Source organism: Cannabis sativa, chromosome 1, assembly GCF_029168945.1.
Source record: "Cannabis sativa cultivar Pink pepper isolate KNU-18-1 chromosome 1, ASM2916894v1, whole genome shotgun sequence".
Classification (NCBI taxonomy): Eukaryota; Viridiplantae; Streptophyta; class Magnoliopsida; order Rosales; family Cannabaceae; genus Cannabis; species Cannabis sativa.
This window is the reverse complement of record NC_083601.1, coordinates 47,226,348-47,243,697: the sequence shown is the minus strand read 5'-3', so window position 1 is coordinate 47,243,697 and position 17,350 is coordinate 47,226,348. Positions and strand designations below refer to the sequence as shown.

Genomic DNA, 17,350 nt, shown 5'->3' with positions numbered 1-17,350 from the left:
CCATTTTCTCTTCCCCTCTCCACTACATACTACAGTCACTTCTTTGGCTATACAAAACCAAAGTGTTCAAAATCTCTCTCAGGCAATAAATCAAACACCTTCATTTCAATCGCTCCGAACTGACCAAAAAACGTTTCGACATTATTAAACCTCCATGGCTAGACCTCAACAGCGGTATAGAGGCGTTCGTCAAAGACATTGGGGCTCTTGGGTCTCCGAAATTCGTCACCCTTTACTGTAATAATTCTCTATCTAATTCCCATTACAATTTTTTTTCGAAACGTTTCTTTTTCGTTCACGTTTTTCTTACCGTTTTTTTTGGTTTTTGGTGTAGGAAAACGAGAATTTGGCTAGGGACGTTCGAAACGGCAGAGGACGCAGCAAGAGCATATGACCAAGCGGCTAGGATCATGTGTGGCGCAAAAGCACGTACAAATTTTCCTTACAATCCCAATGAGCCACTTTCTTCAAACTCAGCCAATAAGCTTCTTTCAGATACTTTAAGAGCCAAGCTTCAAAAGTGCAACGTGGCATCTCTTCAAATGACCAAACAACCCCTAATTTTCAAAGACACCCACGTGGCACAATCCACATCCATCACCACCAACTCTGCTTCAGTCACCACCGGAGCCTCCCTCGGCATTGCCGGAACCAGCGGCGGCGCGTGGCCCGAGGAGAACAGCTGGGTAGGAACAGCTGGTCAAATGGGCTCTACTAGTAATAGTCAAGTACAATTTATTCAACCACTTGAAGATGACCACATTGAGCAAATGATAGAAGAATTGCTTGATTATGGCTACATGGAACTCTGTCCTGATATTAATTAAGAGTAAAAGTAAAATTACTGTCCTTAATTATTATTATTATTATTATTATGAACAATATTATTTAGCTATTTTGTTTGGTTTATATATATATCATCAAGCTTGAACTTGCGTGACCTGTTTGTTTTTGGTCCAATATTCATAAATGGCTGATGATATATTTTCTCAATATATATAGCTTTTTATTAATTAGTATATAATTTAGTAGTAGAATTACTTGTTTTTATTCAAAGCTCATAACTTTGATTCAAATAAATGTGAGAGTCAGTAGTCTTGTGATCCGTAAGGAGAAACACTGGGTAAGCTGTCCAATCCCACATCGTCTGGAGAAGGTCAAGTGGGATGATTCTGAGACTGTGTAGGTATGAGACTGCATAGTTGAAGAGAGCTTAAATGGATTGATTGGTACTACCCATATCAATAAGGTGCATCTTATTTTTCGGTAGCCCATCATGAAAAAACTCTACAGTTAAGCGTGCTTAACTTGGAGTAATTTTAAGATGGGTGACCTCCTGGGAAGTTTTCCCAAACACTCGTGTTGGTCTGTAGGGTCAGTCATTAGTCCAGGAAGCAGCCAGGGTGGCGTACTCGTGTATAAGAGCTATTCATTCCGTGGGTGTAAGGACCCAATGGAAGTTTGAAGCGGGAACGTTATAATATAATATCTGTGTGTGGTGGTGACAATAACAGCCGCAAAGCAATTTGAAAAAATATACTTGGCATGGTCAACAAAATGGGGTTAATTAATTAATATTTAGAATTATTATTTGTAAGAATTTATTATAGAAGTGAGAAGTGAGAAAAGCATATATATGGAGTTGGGTAAGATCGTCAAGAAATGTGGATTATAGAAGATATGAATTAGAGGACAGGAAAAAACAAAAAATAAAAACAATTTCTCTTCTATTGGATAAGACATATGCATGTTCAGAGTTGTCAGGCTTAATCTATACCAGTTATGGATAAGAAGCTTTTATCTGAATATGATGATACCATAGAAGAAGAAGTTGTCTTTGTCTTTTGTTCATTTCCTATATTTATCTATAGACTAATATATTCTGCAATTTTTGATACCAAACTTAAAATGCTTCATTCATAACCAATTATCATGATTTGGACGGTCAGCTTTAATGTTTGTTAATAATTTTTTTATTTTTTTTTGAGAAGGTGCATATAATTAATTTAGAGACTTGTATAATGCATCTAATAATAATAGTAATGATAATAATGAATAAGATGAGAATTAATAATAACAAAATTCATGTTCATTGGTCAATACTCAATACTAGATATGAATATGAACAAGTACATACACACATGGCTTGATATTATATATGCTGATGCAATTTCCTTTCACCATAAACATTCTCGTAGTTTTCACACTAGCTTTTTTCTTTTTTCTTTTTTATTATGAGGTACTTAACAACTTTCCAGCTTGGATCTATATGGATGGATTCTTTAGAAGCATTACTTTTTACTAATGAAAATGACTTATATTACATATCTATAGAGATATATGACTATATAGCTAATAAAGCCATGTGCAAATCTGGGACTTTAACAGAAATGTTGAGCCTAATATAGACTTACCTTAATATACTTCATTCAACAATTGATCAAAATCTTCATATTTTTGTCTATTTCCAAAAATGACTAATATTTTTTTTACCCTGTTTAATTATTGCCTAGCTAGTAGTAGAGTTTGTCCCTTTAATCTTTCTCTTTAATAAAATTTACTTTTAAACTATAACAACACTGAAAATTTGTTTATTTCACATTGGTTGATTGAGCTTTTAAAAGTTGTTTTCGGTGTTAGAATTAAGAGAGATTGTCCAAACGCCATATTTAAAAGAATTTCACACGTAGAGAAATTTGTAAATTTTGGAGAGGCATCAAAAGTTTTTAATTTGACTCTAATACCGAATTAAAATTATAAGATACATGAAATTTTATTTCAAAATTAATTGAGAGTTCTAAAACTCCAAACATATTTCACCCTAAGAGTAACTCTAAAAAGCACTAAAATTTGTTGCGGACTCCAATCTATATAAATACGATAAATTTCAGTTTTTAACTTTTAAAAAAAAAATATTTTAACAAAGCTGATTTTTCTTAACAGTTTGCTCATATAGCTAGCCACATGTCAAAATTATGATTTTAAAATAGTCCCAACTAGTGCTGTAAATACTACCTTCCACTAAAAAATATATATTCTTTTTCTTTTCAAAAATACTAAATTAACTTTATGACTGGTTGCAGCTATTTTTGTTATATGTTAAACAAAAATGAATTCACAAAACAAATTCGCCACGAAAATTGGGCATGCTTTGGTAGTCATATCTCAATTAATGAACTTTAATATATTCATTTTAAGAAAGAAAAGAAAAGAAAAGAAAATAAAACCCAATGAGTATAATGATCCCATCAATGTTGAACCAGCCATAATTGCAATTGTCAACAACACTATATATAAAAATATGATCAGGAACTGAACTGGGCAGTGTAACTGTAATATGTCTTTTGATTATATATAATATGCTTTTGGACAAATTAGTAGTCAAATCATGTGTGATGGAAAATGCACTTTGTCTCACACTTTTTCTTCTATTCATTTATAAATTAGATATATTTGTTTATTTTCTTCTTCTTCTTCATGGCTCATGCTTGTATGTAAACAAGAAGGTCGTGCAGTGTCCAACATTATGGGCCTACATGTCTATTTTGTTCTGCATTTATATCATAACATATTCACCTAAAATTTATTTGCTTACATCAACCAAGATTATGTTATATATATGCTTTTTCATTACAAAATTAAACAAATTTTAATAATCAAATTATTAGTCCTCCATTACTTCTAATCAGGATCCTTCCCCATAAATTAGGACCACAATCCAAGTTATAAATTTCTAATGTGTATAAATTAGTAAATATATGGAATTTTTTAATTATATTGCTTTTATGTGTAATTTTTCCAAAAATATATGAATTATACTTTCTTTAAAAAAAATCAATCATAGGAATTATTTTAAAAAATATATTATACACAAAAACAAGTAAGTACTACCCAATCATATATAATTATTAGGGATAAGAAATTTAAATTCAATTTAGTTAACCTTCCAAGAAAAAAATATATATATTTACACATCTTATAAGAGTCTCGTGATTTATATAGGAAAGACTAATTAGGATTTTTACCCTTAAATTTTAACATGTACCAAATAATTCGTTAAAAATTTTCCCTGTACTATTGAGGTTGTTAGATTTAAAGATTTTTGTTTAATTTTATTCAATTTTACTATTTTAGTGATAGACTTTTTTTACTAAAATTAGACAAAAGTCCTTAAATCTAACAATCTCAATAGTTCAGAGAGTATTTTTAACGACCTTAGAAGTTTAGGGGCATAATTTAGTACACGTCAAAGTTCGGGAGTAAAAATCCTAACTAGCCTATAGGAAAAGACTAATAAGTTATGCAATCACACATCGTTTGAATAATATCAAGCATGATAATTCTAATATTATGTAGTTATGAGACTACTTAGTTAATGAGAGCATATATATTGAATTGACGGGTACTACTTATACTAACAAAATGCATATATTTTTTTGGTAGTTCATTACCTTAAGAACTCCAAAATTAACCACCTAAAAAAATCTTACAATGACTCCTGAATTTTTTTTTTTTTTCAAAAAATATGTGAGTGAAAACTACATAGCACAAGATAAAGATTCGTATAATTGGTTTACAAAACTAGTTGTGATTCCAAAAAGTATTCAAAACTGTACAATGTATTAGTATGGAACTCTGAAGCGAGGTGTTACATGTAATTAACTAAGTACATAATTTTTTCTTATATTTTTTTGATATATTTAAAAATGTTAATTTTGAAATAATTTGTATGAATACCCTTAAAAATACGTATATAAATAATTTTATAGTTTAAGTGAGATCCTAGGTTTGGAGTAGGGACAGATCATGTACATAATAAAATAGAAATAATTAATGAGATTCGTTAGCCTAGGTATATATGATAAATTAGTATAGTAATAATTTTTATATTTTAACCAAGTGATATTACATAGGTGTAATAATTTTTAGGGATTATAAATATAGAGCTAGCAAAGCAATTATTTGAATGAGAGAAAAACAAGGATGTGGTGCAATAATTATGGTGCACTACTATTACATTCTCATGCTCTAATGTATGTAATGATTCAAATTCACTACTCATGTACAATATTGAATTCATTTTGTTCCCCATAACCAAAATATATATTGACACACAATTTCATCTTTCTAATAATGCTTTGAATTCTAAAAAGTTTGATTGAAATTATTCAAAATATATAAATAAAGTTTGATTGAAACAATACAATACGTGTATATTATATGATTATATATAATCATTTGGGGTTTATACAGTTTTATAGACTTTTTTAGTGGTATTTGAAGAGCTTATCAGTAGTCCACCCCCAATTGGCTATATATATATATATATATATATATATATATAAAAAAAAATTATAGTAGCTATAGATTATGATTTATTATTGAAGAGTTAAAAAAAAAAAGCAGTCAAATATAATGATAGTGCATGGAATCTCATGCTCATAGCTCATATCATATCCCAGTTTGGATTCATTTATTATTGAGTTTAGATTCTTGAGTGTGGTGTGTGTGGCTACTCCACTTCTTATATATCACAATCATACCTGCTACTTTTTTTTATTTTATATAATTGTGCACAAGAGTTTACATCCCAATCATATTATATTTTCAGAAATATTATTAAGTAATTTATTATTGTAGTATGGAAAATAAGGTTAATTAAACAACTAATTGTACCTATACATTTTTTAAAACACGTTGAACTGTCTATTTTGAACTAAAATTTCAGCACTATAAATCATTATGAATATTTTAAGAATAATATATTATATATACAACTAACACATATTACTTTGTTGATTTTCAATAGTACTTTGTAAACCATGCTGCCATGCAGATAGAGACTAGAGTCAATGAAATATTTTGCCTAAATAAAAAGTTTATTTGTTAATTGTCAAAAAATAAAAAAAAAAGCAAAGTTGTTTATTTTATTAGATTTTTATTATATTGATGCACAAAAAAAGTACTTTGTGCCGCTATAAGGTACTTACAATACAAATTTAAAGGGAAATTTACATGGTATACTAATTTTTGTTATTTTTTTACAAAAATACTGTCAAGCGGTATTTTTTACTTTTTTACTATGTTTTTTTATAAGTTTCATACTGCAGTATACTGTGTTAAGTTTTCACTGGTATTCTACTGGTGTTTTACTAGTGTTCTACTGTTGTTTTGAGTTGTTCTGCTTTGTGTTTTACTGGTATTTTTAAAAAATACAATATTTTTGAAAAAAAATTCGTGTGACAGTATTTTTGTAAAAATTACAAATTTCAGTATCTTTGTAAGTTTCCCAACTTAAATTAGTTTGTTTCTTAAAATGAATAAATTAAAAAACAAATCTATTTTCTTAGGCAATGAACAAAATTATTCATGAATAAAGGATGTATCAATACACAATTGGTGGTGGAACTTCTCGAATTAATAGTTTATCGTCTAATCGAAGGGCATGATTTGCTAAACTATGAGCTGTATATAATTCTTATTGCGAACCACATGACACAAAATTACCTCAAAAATTTAGACAATAAAACAATTACATCCTCAAATAACACACCAAAATTATTTAGTGTATTATTATAGGTAACACAAAAAAATAGAGGAATTACTTTATATATTAATTTTTATTTTTTTTTTAAATTTACAGTTTGGTTACTCCGGTAGTTTCTCCGGTGAAATTTATGTGGCTTGCTATATGGATTTTAGTTGCAATTTAAGTTGTTTCGTTATTTATTATAGGGTTTTTGTGTAAAATTTCGTAAAATGCAACAAAAAAAAACTATTTTGAATTGTAACCATAAAAAAAATCCCAAAAAAACATTTGTATTTGCTTATTGAAAAAAAAAAGGGTAAATCTTTTGGTTTATCCATGAATAACGACAGTGATATTATGAACAGAAGTGTACATGAATCATGGAGTCAAAAAGGAATTAAATTGGCTATAATATGGTAAATTAAAAAGGAATTTAATAGATATATACATTAAAACCTAATAATATAATTAAGGAAATTAACAAATGATGATAAGTGTTGACCGCATATAATTATAATTATGAAATATATAAGTGTAAAGGAAAATATAAATGTAAATTTCCTTATTCTGATATGAATTGAAATGACCAAATTTGGGCTGGGCTCTGTGGCGCCTGTATTACGGCTTCAATCCTTTTGCCTCATAATTTTTTTTTATTTGACAAAATATCACTCATGAATTTATGACGCAGACGTCCGCCACCGGTACTGGAATCTTTTCGAACCAGGATAGCTCATCGTCTAACAGCAGAGCATGCTTTGCCAAGCCATGGGGCACTAAATTCTTAGAGCGAGCCACATGAGACAAAACTGCCCCTAAGAATTTAGACAATAAAACTATAACATCTTCAAACAACGCTTCTAGCTCGTTGAAATACATCTTTCCGTTGTTGATAGCCGTCATCAAGGCTAACGAATCTGAATAAATTGCATGAATTGGAAGACCACACATATGAGCCCAATTAAGACCAACCAACAAGGCTAAAGTTTCAGTTTGTAACACTAAAATTCCACCTGAAAACAACATCAGAAAACCAGAAAATTTTAATTAGAAAATTATCAATCCGATCAAAATCAATCAAAACCCAAAAAACTAAATAACTAGATCCCCACATAAAATACTTTCCTTTGGCTAGTAGCAACTTAACCCTTGTATATTTTACTTCATAATCATCTTAAGATTACTATCCCTTACTAAGACCCTAAGACCTAAAAAAGATTTTGATATGTAATCTAGTATTAACAAAAAAGCCTTGCAATGCTCCCCTACCTAGGATATCAAACGTTTCCTTTGGAAATTATCACAACAAAGAAATAAGCAACGAATAATGTTTTTAATGTATCCACTATGACTAACCTTTGAGGGGTTTACTTAACGCAGCGTGGACTATATTATCTTTTGACAATATAACAACACCTAATCCAACTAGACTCGTGGTGTGCTCAATACTGCTGCATCCACCATAAGTTTAGAGTGTAAACTCTCTTCTTGGGCACCTCTAGAATTTCTAGCCAAAGCTCCTCTATTCTTTTCATTAGTTTAGAGACTTTTTTTGGGGCCATCCTTCATTGAAATGATCAAATCATAATGACTAATTATCCATTTATCATAAAATATTATTTTTTTAAAAAAAAAAAATTACATTCACGTTTAAAGATTTATTTTATTGTGTTTTATAAAAATAACAAAAAAAAAACATATAAACAACATCAAAACAATAACAAAAAAAAAAAAACAACAACAACAATAAATTAACAAAAATATAGCATAAAAATACACAAAAATATCTTATTTTCTGTAAATAAAATTATAAAAATTATAAAAAATTTAAAATTCCGAACAACCATATTTTTGTAATTTTTTTGTTATTTTTATGTATAAATTGTAAGTGATGGTGTCTTATCTTTTGACATGCAAAGTTCGTATTGGTTTTGAGTGATATGCTAGCTCCTGTTTTCAAGTTTAAGTGCTCTGTTTTTTTCTTCTTTTGGTCCTTTGGTTTTGACATGCAAAGACGCACGGTGGCAAGTGTTGTGTCTGCAACTTCTCAGTATTTTGTGCAATGGAAGAATGCTCAAGATAAGTCGAACATGGCTCACTATCCTTCACATATTGCAGGTGATGGGGCAATTTCTTGGGTTAAGCCTATTGAGAATGTACTCAAAATCTCAGTTGGTGCAGCAACTTTTGACCACAGTTCATCATATGGTTTCGGGTTGGTGGCAAGGGATCACAACATGTATTTGGTGGAGGCCAAAACAGTCTATCGCAGGGGTACAATGGCACCAGACATGGCTGAAGCTTTAGCCATTAAAGAGCGTTAAGTTGGATCAAGGATCATGAATGGGATAATGTTGAGCTCGAGTCCGATTGTTTCTCAATTGTCAAAGGTATTCGAAGTAACATCACTATGGTTTCGCCTCTTGGGGGAGCGGTGATGGATTGTCAAAAGTTTCCATCTATTTTAAACAATGTTTCTTTGTTTTTTATTAAACGATCTGCTAATATGACTGCCCACAGTTTTGCTAGAGTGTCATATTCTTTTCCAGATCGAGTTTTAGTGGGAGCGATATTCCTACTGAATTAGAGTCTTGTCTTTTTTGGCTGATTTAGCAAATTAATAAAATTCCAATTTGCATTCAAAAAAAATAATAGATTTTTCCTTCTTTTTTTTTTGAAAAAAACAGTGTAAATTAATGATATTTTGTTAAATTTTATAACGATAATTTTTAAGAATATATATTATTATATTTTTTTGAATATATTTTTTTTTATTATTTATAAAGGGAAATTTGATTTTCTATACTTAAAAATTTTCAAAATTTCCTTTTTGAACCAATACATTTTACACTATGAAAAATATGACTCTTTTTTCAAAACTCCAAAAATACCCCCCTCTATCTACTTTGTCTCTCTCTCTCTCTCGGACCGAAAAAAAAAAACATATGGTTCGATGGTCGGACCACATGGTTCGATGGTCGGACCACATGGTCCGATGGGGTCCGACCAATCGGACCCATCGGACCATGTGGTCCGACCATCGGACCACGTGGTCCGACCATCGGACCATGTCCATCTCTCTCTTCGTTTTCCTTAAAAAAAAAAAAATATGGTCCGATGGTCGGACCACATGGTCCGATGGGTCAGATTGGTCGGACCCCATCGGACCATGTGGTCCGACCATCGGACTATATGCTTTTTTTTTTTTCTGTTCGGTTCGAGAGAGAGACGAAGAGAGTGAGAGGGGGCGGTACAGTGGGTGGGTGGTGGAGGTGAGCCGTGGTGGTGCATTTGGGGGTGGGGGCGGTGAAATGGTTTGAGCGTCGACGGCGTGAGTGGTCTGCCGTGGGTGGTCTGCCGTGGGTGCGGCACCGAGAGAAAGAGAGAAAGAAAGAAAGAGAGGCGAAAGAGAGAGAGGGCTGATGGTTTCAAATAGGGGGTATTGTGGGAATTAAGAAAATATTATCCCATTTTACCAATATTCCCTATTTTAAGTTTAGGGAAAAAATTATTCCTTAATGTAAGCATAGAAATTCAAATTTCCCTTTATAAAATTTAAGCAAACAAACTATTAAGAATCATTTATATAAATTTCTTGGGGAAGAATAATATAAAGTTTCCTTCGAAGAGAATATACTAGTTTTCAGTACATGCCATTAAAATCATATATTTTTACATTGAACGATTATAATGGTAATTCTCATGGTCAATCAAGCTACTATATTTTATATTTTTGTCAATTAAATCAATCAATTAATTACTTGCCTTTTCTCTCTCTTTTTTTTTTTACAAATAACTTGGTAGAGCGAGGTAAGAGGGTATTACTTTTCGATGACTATTTTGAAATTATGGCAATGGAATAAGAAAGAAAATATTTGCCTTTTAAATAGGTAAACATACTCCACAATAAACAATCAAACCTAATACACTCCAATAAAAAAAACATACGTATATATATTAGAAAAAAAATAAAAAGGGAAATTGAACCTGAACTAAGATCCTAAATACATGGTCGACTTATTCCAATTCAAATGAAACAGATTCTAAAAGATTTATTAATAAATAAATAAATAAATAAAATTAATTTAAATATAAATACCTATAAACATTATGAGTCTCCTATTACATTCATCACCATGCAACACAACACAACATAGCCCTAGCAATACACAATTTTTGATAGACTAGAGTTTGTGTACAAAGAAAAACAAAAATTACATTAAACATGGCAGCCAATAACTTCGAAGAAATTAAGAATGAGACTGTCGATCTTGTAAGTACTATTATTTTTGTCTTTCTTCATTTACCATGCAAAAATACTTCTTTTCTTTTTTCTTTTTAATCAAAGTTCTTGTTTTTATAATTATGTATATTCTGTTCGTTGTGTTATAATCAAAATTTGGGAAATCATTGTTTATTTTATGTAGTTTTTGTAGTGAATTACAATTAATAAATTTTGACCCTTTTTTCTTAATTTTATTTTTATTTGTAACAAAAATTGGGATGTGACACAGGAACGAATACCAATTGAGGAGGTTTTTGTTCAATTGCAATGTACCAAAGCTGGGTTGTCCACTGAGGAAGGACAGAAGAGATTGGATGTCTTTGGTCCAAACAAGTTAGAAGAGAAGGAGGTCTATATATATATATATACACACTCATATATATGTATATATATTTGGGGAGATTAAATATATATATACTCATATGTATATATTTGATGATGTAACAGGAAAGTAAGTTCCTGAAATTCTTGGGGTTTATGTGGAATCCTCTTTCATGGGTCATGGAGGCTGCTGCTATCATGGCCATAGCATTGGCTAATGGAGGGGTAATTACTTATATATAATGTGTATATATATGTATATGTGTGTGTATGTTATTGTTTTGTTAATAATATTTTCAATAATGGAATTCAGGGTAAACCACCAGATTGGCAAGATTTTGTGGGTATTGTTTCATTACTCATAATAAACTCTACAATAAGTTTCATTGAAGAAAACAATGCTGGGAATGCTGCTGCAGCACTTATGGCTGGTCTAGCACCAAAAACCAAGGTTGACCCTTTTGTCAAATCATCATCAATTGACTTTTAGTTTTGTTTGATTGATTGATGTTTGTTCCAACTGAACTGAACAATTTTTTTTGTGTTTGGGTTTTTTTAGGTTCTAAGAGATGGTAGATGGGGTGAGCAAGAGGCTGCAATCTTGGTTCCAGGAGATGTGATTAGTATTAAGTTGGGAGATATTGTCCCAGCAGATGCTAGGCTATTGGAAGGAGACCCTTTAAAGATTGATCAGTCTGCACTCACTGGTGAGTCTTTACCAGTTACAAGGTATGCAGGTGATGAAGTTTTCTCTGGCTCTACAGTTAAGCAAGGTGAGATTGAGGCAATTGTTATAGCCACTGGTGTTCATACCTTTTTCGGTAAGGCTGCACATTTGGTTGACAGCACCAATCAAGTAGGACACTTCCAAAAGGTACCAAAAAAGAATAAGAATAAGAAACTTTATACATTTGTTTTCAAATGATGTTTTGAGAGTCTGATATGATGGGTGTTTTGTAAAGGTTTTGACTGCTATTGGAAACTTCTGCATTTGCTCAATTGCTCTTGGAATGGTGATAGAGATAGTAGTAATGTACCCAATTCAGCACAGGAGGTATAGAGATGGAATTGATAATCTTTTGGTGCTTCTCATTGGAGGCATTCCAATTGCCATGCCTACAGTTTTGTCTGTTACAATGGCTATTGGTTCACACCGGCTGTCACAGCAGGGCGCCATCACTAAGAGAATGACAGCAATTGAGGAGATGGCTGGAATGGATGTTCTCTGCAGTGACAAAACCGGAACTCTTACTCTAAACAAGCTTACTGTAGACAAGACCATGGTCGAGGTTAGTGATCATAAACCATAAGAGCATCTCCAATAAAGTGCTATAAAAGTAGCAAATGGCTAATTTTCATCACGAAGTTTACCTTTTTATAGGTGTTTGTGAAAGATGTGGACAAGGACAACTTGATCTTGCTTGGGGCAAGAGCTTCTAGAGTTGAGAACCAAGATGCTATTGATGCTTGTATAGTTGGAATGTTGGGTGATCCCAAGGAGGTATAATAACACAAACTAGAACTGTCATTTGTGATTGATTATCATTAATTTAATAAGGTTTAAACTTATCATGAAAATTTGTGTTGCAGGCCAGAGAAGGTATCACTGAGGTTCACTTCTTGCCCTTTAATCCAGTGGATAAGCGTACAGCCATAACTTATATTGACACTGAAGGCAATTGGCACCGGGTTAGCAAAGGTGCACCAGAGCAGGTTGGTCATTAATACTACTTATGCTTGTTATATTCACTTTTCAATATGCTGTCCTCATTTGATTCCATGATACAGATCATTGAGCTCTGCAACCTTAGAGAAGATGTGAAGAGGAAAGCTCATGCCATTATAGATAAATTCGCAGAACGAGGTCTTCGTTCTCTTGCTGTTGGTAGACAAGTGAGAGCTCTTTCCTTAGCCTTCTCTCTTTATGTTAGTTGTGTTCTTTAAAAATTAGGCATACCCTTTTGATTTTTTGATCAGGCTGTGCCAGAAAAGACCAAGGAAAGTGCAGGTGAACCATGGGAGTTTGTTGGTTTGCTGCCTCTATTTGATCCACCAAGGCATGACAGTGCAGAGACTATTCGCCGAGCTCTTAATCTCGGTGTCAATGTGAAGATGATCACTGGTGATCAGCTAGCTATTGGGAAGGAGACTGGTAGGAGACTTGGCATGGGAACCAACATGTATCCTTCTTCTTCTCTCCTTGGTGAAAGTAAAGATGAATCCATTGCTGGAATCCCTATTGATGAGCTCATTGAGAAAGCTGATGGCTTTGCTGGAGTCTTCCCTGGTAAACTATTACTAAAAACACTCTCTCTCAGCTTGTATTGATTGATTGATTGTGATATAAGTATTAATGAGTTTAACTCACTCACTTTGCAATTTCAGAACACAAATATGAAATTGTGAAAAAGCTTCAAGACAAGAAACACATATGTGGAATGACTGGAGATGGTGTGAATGATGCCCCAGCATTAAAGAAAGCAGATATTGGAATTGCTGTGGCTGATGCAACAGATGCTGCTCGTGGTGCTTCGGACATAGTCTTGACTGAGCCGGGGTTGAGTGTGATTATAAGCGCGGTTTTGACAAGCAGAGCCATCTTCCAAAGGATGAAAAACTACACCATTTATGCAGTCGCTATAACTATTCGTATCGTGCTTGGATTCATGCTCTTAGCTCTTATATGGAAGTTTGATTTCTCACCTTTCATGGTGTTGATCATAGCCATACTAAACGATGGTACCATCATGACTATATCTAAAGACAGAGTTAAACCATCTCCTGTTCCTGACTCATGGAAGCTTAAGGAGATTTTCGCCACTGGCACAGTTCTTGGGACATACTTGGCTGTCATGACAGTTGTTTTCTTCTGGCTTGCTCAAAGTTCTGACTTTTTCACGGTAAAAACCAAAACCCAATCATTATTTTGAATCATGAAACTTAGTTACATAATTACATACAAAAATTTTATCTACTTGTTCACCATTAACAATTGCAGAACACTTTTGGGTTAGTACCTCTAAGAAACAATGAAGATGAGCTCACTGCAGCTGTTTACCTTCAAGTTAGTATTGTGAGTCAAGCACTTATCTTTGTGACAAGGTCTAGAAGCTGGTCTTTTGTTGAAAGACCTGGTTTCTTCCTCATGATTGCCTTTCTCATAGCTCAACTGGTATGAAAACAAACACTAAACTTAACTTCAGTTCAGTTCATATAAGTTAAGTGTTATTTACCTTATGTTCTTTTTTTCCCCAAAGGTGGCTACTTTAATATCAGTGTATGCAAACTGGACTTTTGCTCGAATGAAGGGGATTGGTTGGGGATGGGCTGGTGTTATATGGCTTTACAGCATCATCTTCTACATCCCATTAGACATTCTTAAGTTCATCATTCGTTATGCACTCAGTGGCAAGGCTTGGGATAATTTACTTCAGAACAAGGTAATGTATACAATTAAATAAAGGTTTCATTTTTATGCGACTATTAAGGAAAAATCAAACAAAAGGTCTCATTTTTACTTTGTTTGAACTCTGTTGTGATATGCAGACTGCTTTTACCAATAAGAGAGATTATGGAAGAGGAGAAAGGGAAGCTCAATGGGCATTGGCTCAACGTACACTTCATGGTCTACAGAGTCCACAAACGGCTGATATATTAAATGACAGTAAAAACAATTACAGGGAACTGTCTGAAATAGCTGAACAAGCTAAAAAGAGAGCTGAAGTTGCAAGGTACATATTGAGAATCCTTATACATTATGTGTATGTATTTGTGTATACTTAGCTTATATATACTGTTTTTGATGGTGGGGTTATCACTTTTCAGGCTTAGGGAGCTTCATACACTTAAAGGGCATGTTGAATCAGTTGTCAAGCTCAAAGGACTTGACATAGAGACAATTCAACAACATTATACCGTTTGAGAGCTTTGTGTTTATGTTTTTTTTTTTGGTAAACAAATTATTAAGAGAGAAAGAGAGAAAAGAAACATAAACTTGAATGAAACTATGGAAGTGTAGTGTGCTTTCACTCTTTTTTTATTTTCTTATATGGCTTTTATATATAGGAAAATTGCAAAGAGTTGAGAATAATCCAACTAAGTTTGATTGATTGATTGCTCTAGGCATTTAATTCATTCAAAGTTGGAGAATTTTAGGAATAATTCTGCTACTTTGCATAGATTTTACTTTTTTTATTTCATCATTCTTTTTCAATGATAATTCTCTATTTTTGACTTCAGCTCAATCCTCTATATAAATATTATTTGTTCATTTTCAGTAAATATTATTAACATATTATTATTCTATTTCTATTCTATGGGATTTTTCTTCACTTAAAAGCAATCATGTAAAAAAAATACTTATCAAAATAACAACATTAATTTATTTATATATAAGGGATACCAAACGTGGCCTTACTTCATTATCATTCCTCATTAATGCTGCCCAACCTGGGTAGCCAATTAGTACGATCAATATTCCTGTTTCTACTACTTCTCGAAACGCCACCGTTTCGTTTCGTCTTAAACACTCGAAACAAGCAAAAACAGTTAAAAAAACGCCACCCATTTTTCTCTCTCTTTTTTCTTGCATAGTCAGAACTAGAAATTGGGTCAACGACATTGAATTCCTGGTCTGATCTCGAAGAAGTGGTTTGATGAAGAAGCAGGGGAACAGGAGATTGTCTCAGAGATAAACGTTGGAGCTTTCGAACGGTGGCAATGGGTACGACGTAGTATTTGTGGCCGAGGCTTAACATGGTCTCGGGGGAGAGTGTTGCCCATGGTTGGCGAAACACGTGTGGGTGAGCCACGTAACATCGTGGACTCCGAAACATGATTTCTGAAGCTTGTATTGGTCTGTCATGTAACTCTACGTGACCGCCGGGGTGTACTATTTTCACAAAGAGGTTCTTTGAGTTGTTAGTGCACAACAACCAGTTTGTTAAGGATTTGCTTGTTGTTGATCCAGCCATGGAAATTGAGAGAGGGACAGAGTTTTATTATGCTAAATAAGTATTAGTACAAACAAATTCTCTTGGAGGAGCTGAGAATATTCACCACATTCCATAATAATCATACAATAATAATATATATTTTTAATCATGTTATTTAGGATTTATGTTATTCCAACTTGTACGAAATTGTCTTCCTCAATTTTAAAGATTTTTGTCTCATTTTACTAATGAATATTCAGAGCTATAAATGTTCACTAGATATCAATACATCCACAACAAAGTATTGTTAAAATTTAACAAAATCAATAAATCTAACAATTTCAATAAACTTAAGAATTTTGGGTTCAAACAAATGTTTAGGTAGGTATATCGAAAAAATCCATTTAGTTGGATCGGGTTAGAGCTTTGATCCGAAACATTCGGTTACTTATTGGATCTCGAATCAAATCTACTCTACTCCACCTAATTTCTTTTTGGATCTGATCTGATTCGATCTGGTTTCAAATTTTTTTTAAAAAATTCAAGACTCGGACTCGGACCTGGACCGAGACCCGAGACTCGGACTCGGGACCCGACTCATAGTTAGTGTTGGGATCAAGTTTATTGAAAATATATTATAACTTTACACAATCTATTAATACAAGTTAATACCAAACATAGTATTGTATTAAATAATACAAATATAAAATTAAAATAGATATAAAATTATAAATTTAAATATAAAGTTAAAATTCAAAAAAAAAAAAGGCCAGGCCAGATCAGATCCAATTCAAATAAGTCAAGTTGAATCTGATTCGATCTGAATATTTGATCTAGCGGGTGGAACATATCATTACGTGATCTAAATCGATTCGGATCATAGCCGAATCAGATCCGATCTATTTACACTCCTAAGTTCAGGGGTTACAATTTTATACTCTATTATTATAATTAAAATATAAAAACGTGCCCAACACTTTTCATAGACGTCACTTTATGATTGGTTACCGATATTCTTACAATTTATTTTCTTAAATTATATGTGACCCACTACTTAATTACAAGCGGTATAATATTAAAGAGAATACTTTAGCAAAAAAAATAATTTTATTTGCCCCCTTTAATTTTTTTTCTCTAATCGTTTGATCCTTTGATGCTTATGCCTCCGTCCTTGATTCCAAACAACCTATTGGATTTTTCGATACAACGATTATTTTATAAGAAATAAAAGAAAAAGAAATTTCGATAAATACAAAGAAGACTCTAATATATATATAAATA

At 32.4% G+C, this 17,350-nt stretch overlaps 2 protein-coding genes across 2 annotated transcripts; both read left to right on the top strand.

Annotated features, from left to right (window-relative positions):
• On the top strand, window positions 1-1,094 carry LOC115704961 (ethylene-responsive transcription factor ERF003). Its single transcript, XM_030632176.2, has 2 exons — window positions 1-237; window positions 335-1,094. Exons 1-2 carry the CDS (start codon window positions 155-157, stop codon window positions 825-827), a joined length of 576 nt encoding a protein of 191 aa, XP_030488036.2. The 5' UTR covers window positions 1-154; the 3' UTR covers window positions 828-1,094.
• Window positions 1,095-10,649: 9,555 nt separating this feature from the next.
• LOC115707901 (ATPase 9, plasma membrane-type) lies at window positions 10,650-15,373 on the top strand. Its single transcript, XM_030635996.2, has 15 exons — window positions 10,650-10,802; window positions 11,044-11,163; window positions 11,262-11,360; window positions 11,449-11,586; window positions 11,695-12,009; window positions 12,098-12,424; window positions 12,517-12,636; window positions 12,726-12,848; window positions 12,924-13,028; window positions 13,113-13,422; window positions 13,521-14,035; window positions 14,134-14,307; window positions 14,393-14,575; window positions 14,682-14,866; window positions 14,961-15,373. The coding sequence occupies exons 1-15, from the start codon at window positions 10,755-10,757 to the stop codon at window positions 15,055-15,057; spliced, it is 2,859 nt and encodes a 952-aa protein (XP_030491856.1). The 5' UTR covers window positions 10,650-10,754; the 3' UTR covers window positions 15,058-15,373.
• The last annotated feature ends 1,977 nt before the right edge of the window (window positions 15,374-17,350 follow it).

What these genes read in the sequence shown, in the direction of transcription:
- LOC115707901 (XM_030635996.2), top strand. Translation starts at nt 10,755, where the DNA reads ATGGCAGCCAATAACTTCGAAGAAATTAAGAATGAGACTGTCGATCTT. An exon ending in ACAAGTTAGAAGAGAAGGAG is followed by an intron (nt 11,164 to 11,261) that starts GTCTATATATAT and finishes ATGATGTAACAG; the next exon opens with GAAAGTAAGTTCCTGAAATT. An exon ending in AAGAGAGCTGAAGTTGCAAG is followed by an intron (nt 14,867 to 14,960) that starts GTACATATTGAG and finishes ATCACTTTTCAG; the next exon opens with GCTTAGGGAGCTTCATACAC.
- LOC115704961 (XM_030632176.2), top strand. Translation starts at nt 155, where the DNA reads ATGGCTAGACCTCAACAGCGGTATAGAGGCGTTCGTCAAAGACATTGG. An exon ending in GAAATTCGTCACCCTTTACT is followed by an intron (nt 238 to 334) that starts GTAATAATTCTC and finishes TTTTTGGTGTAG; the next exon opens with GAAAACGAGAATTTGGCTAG.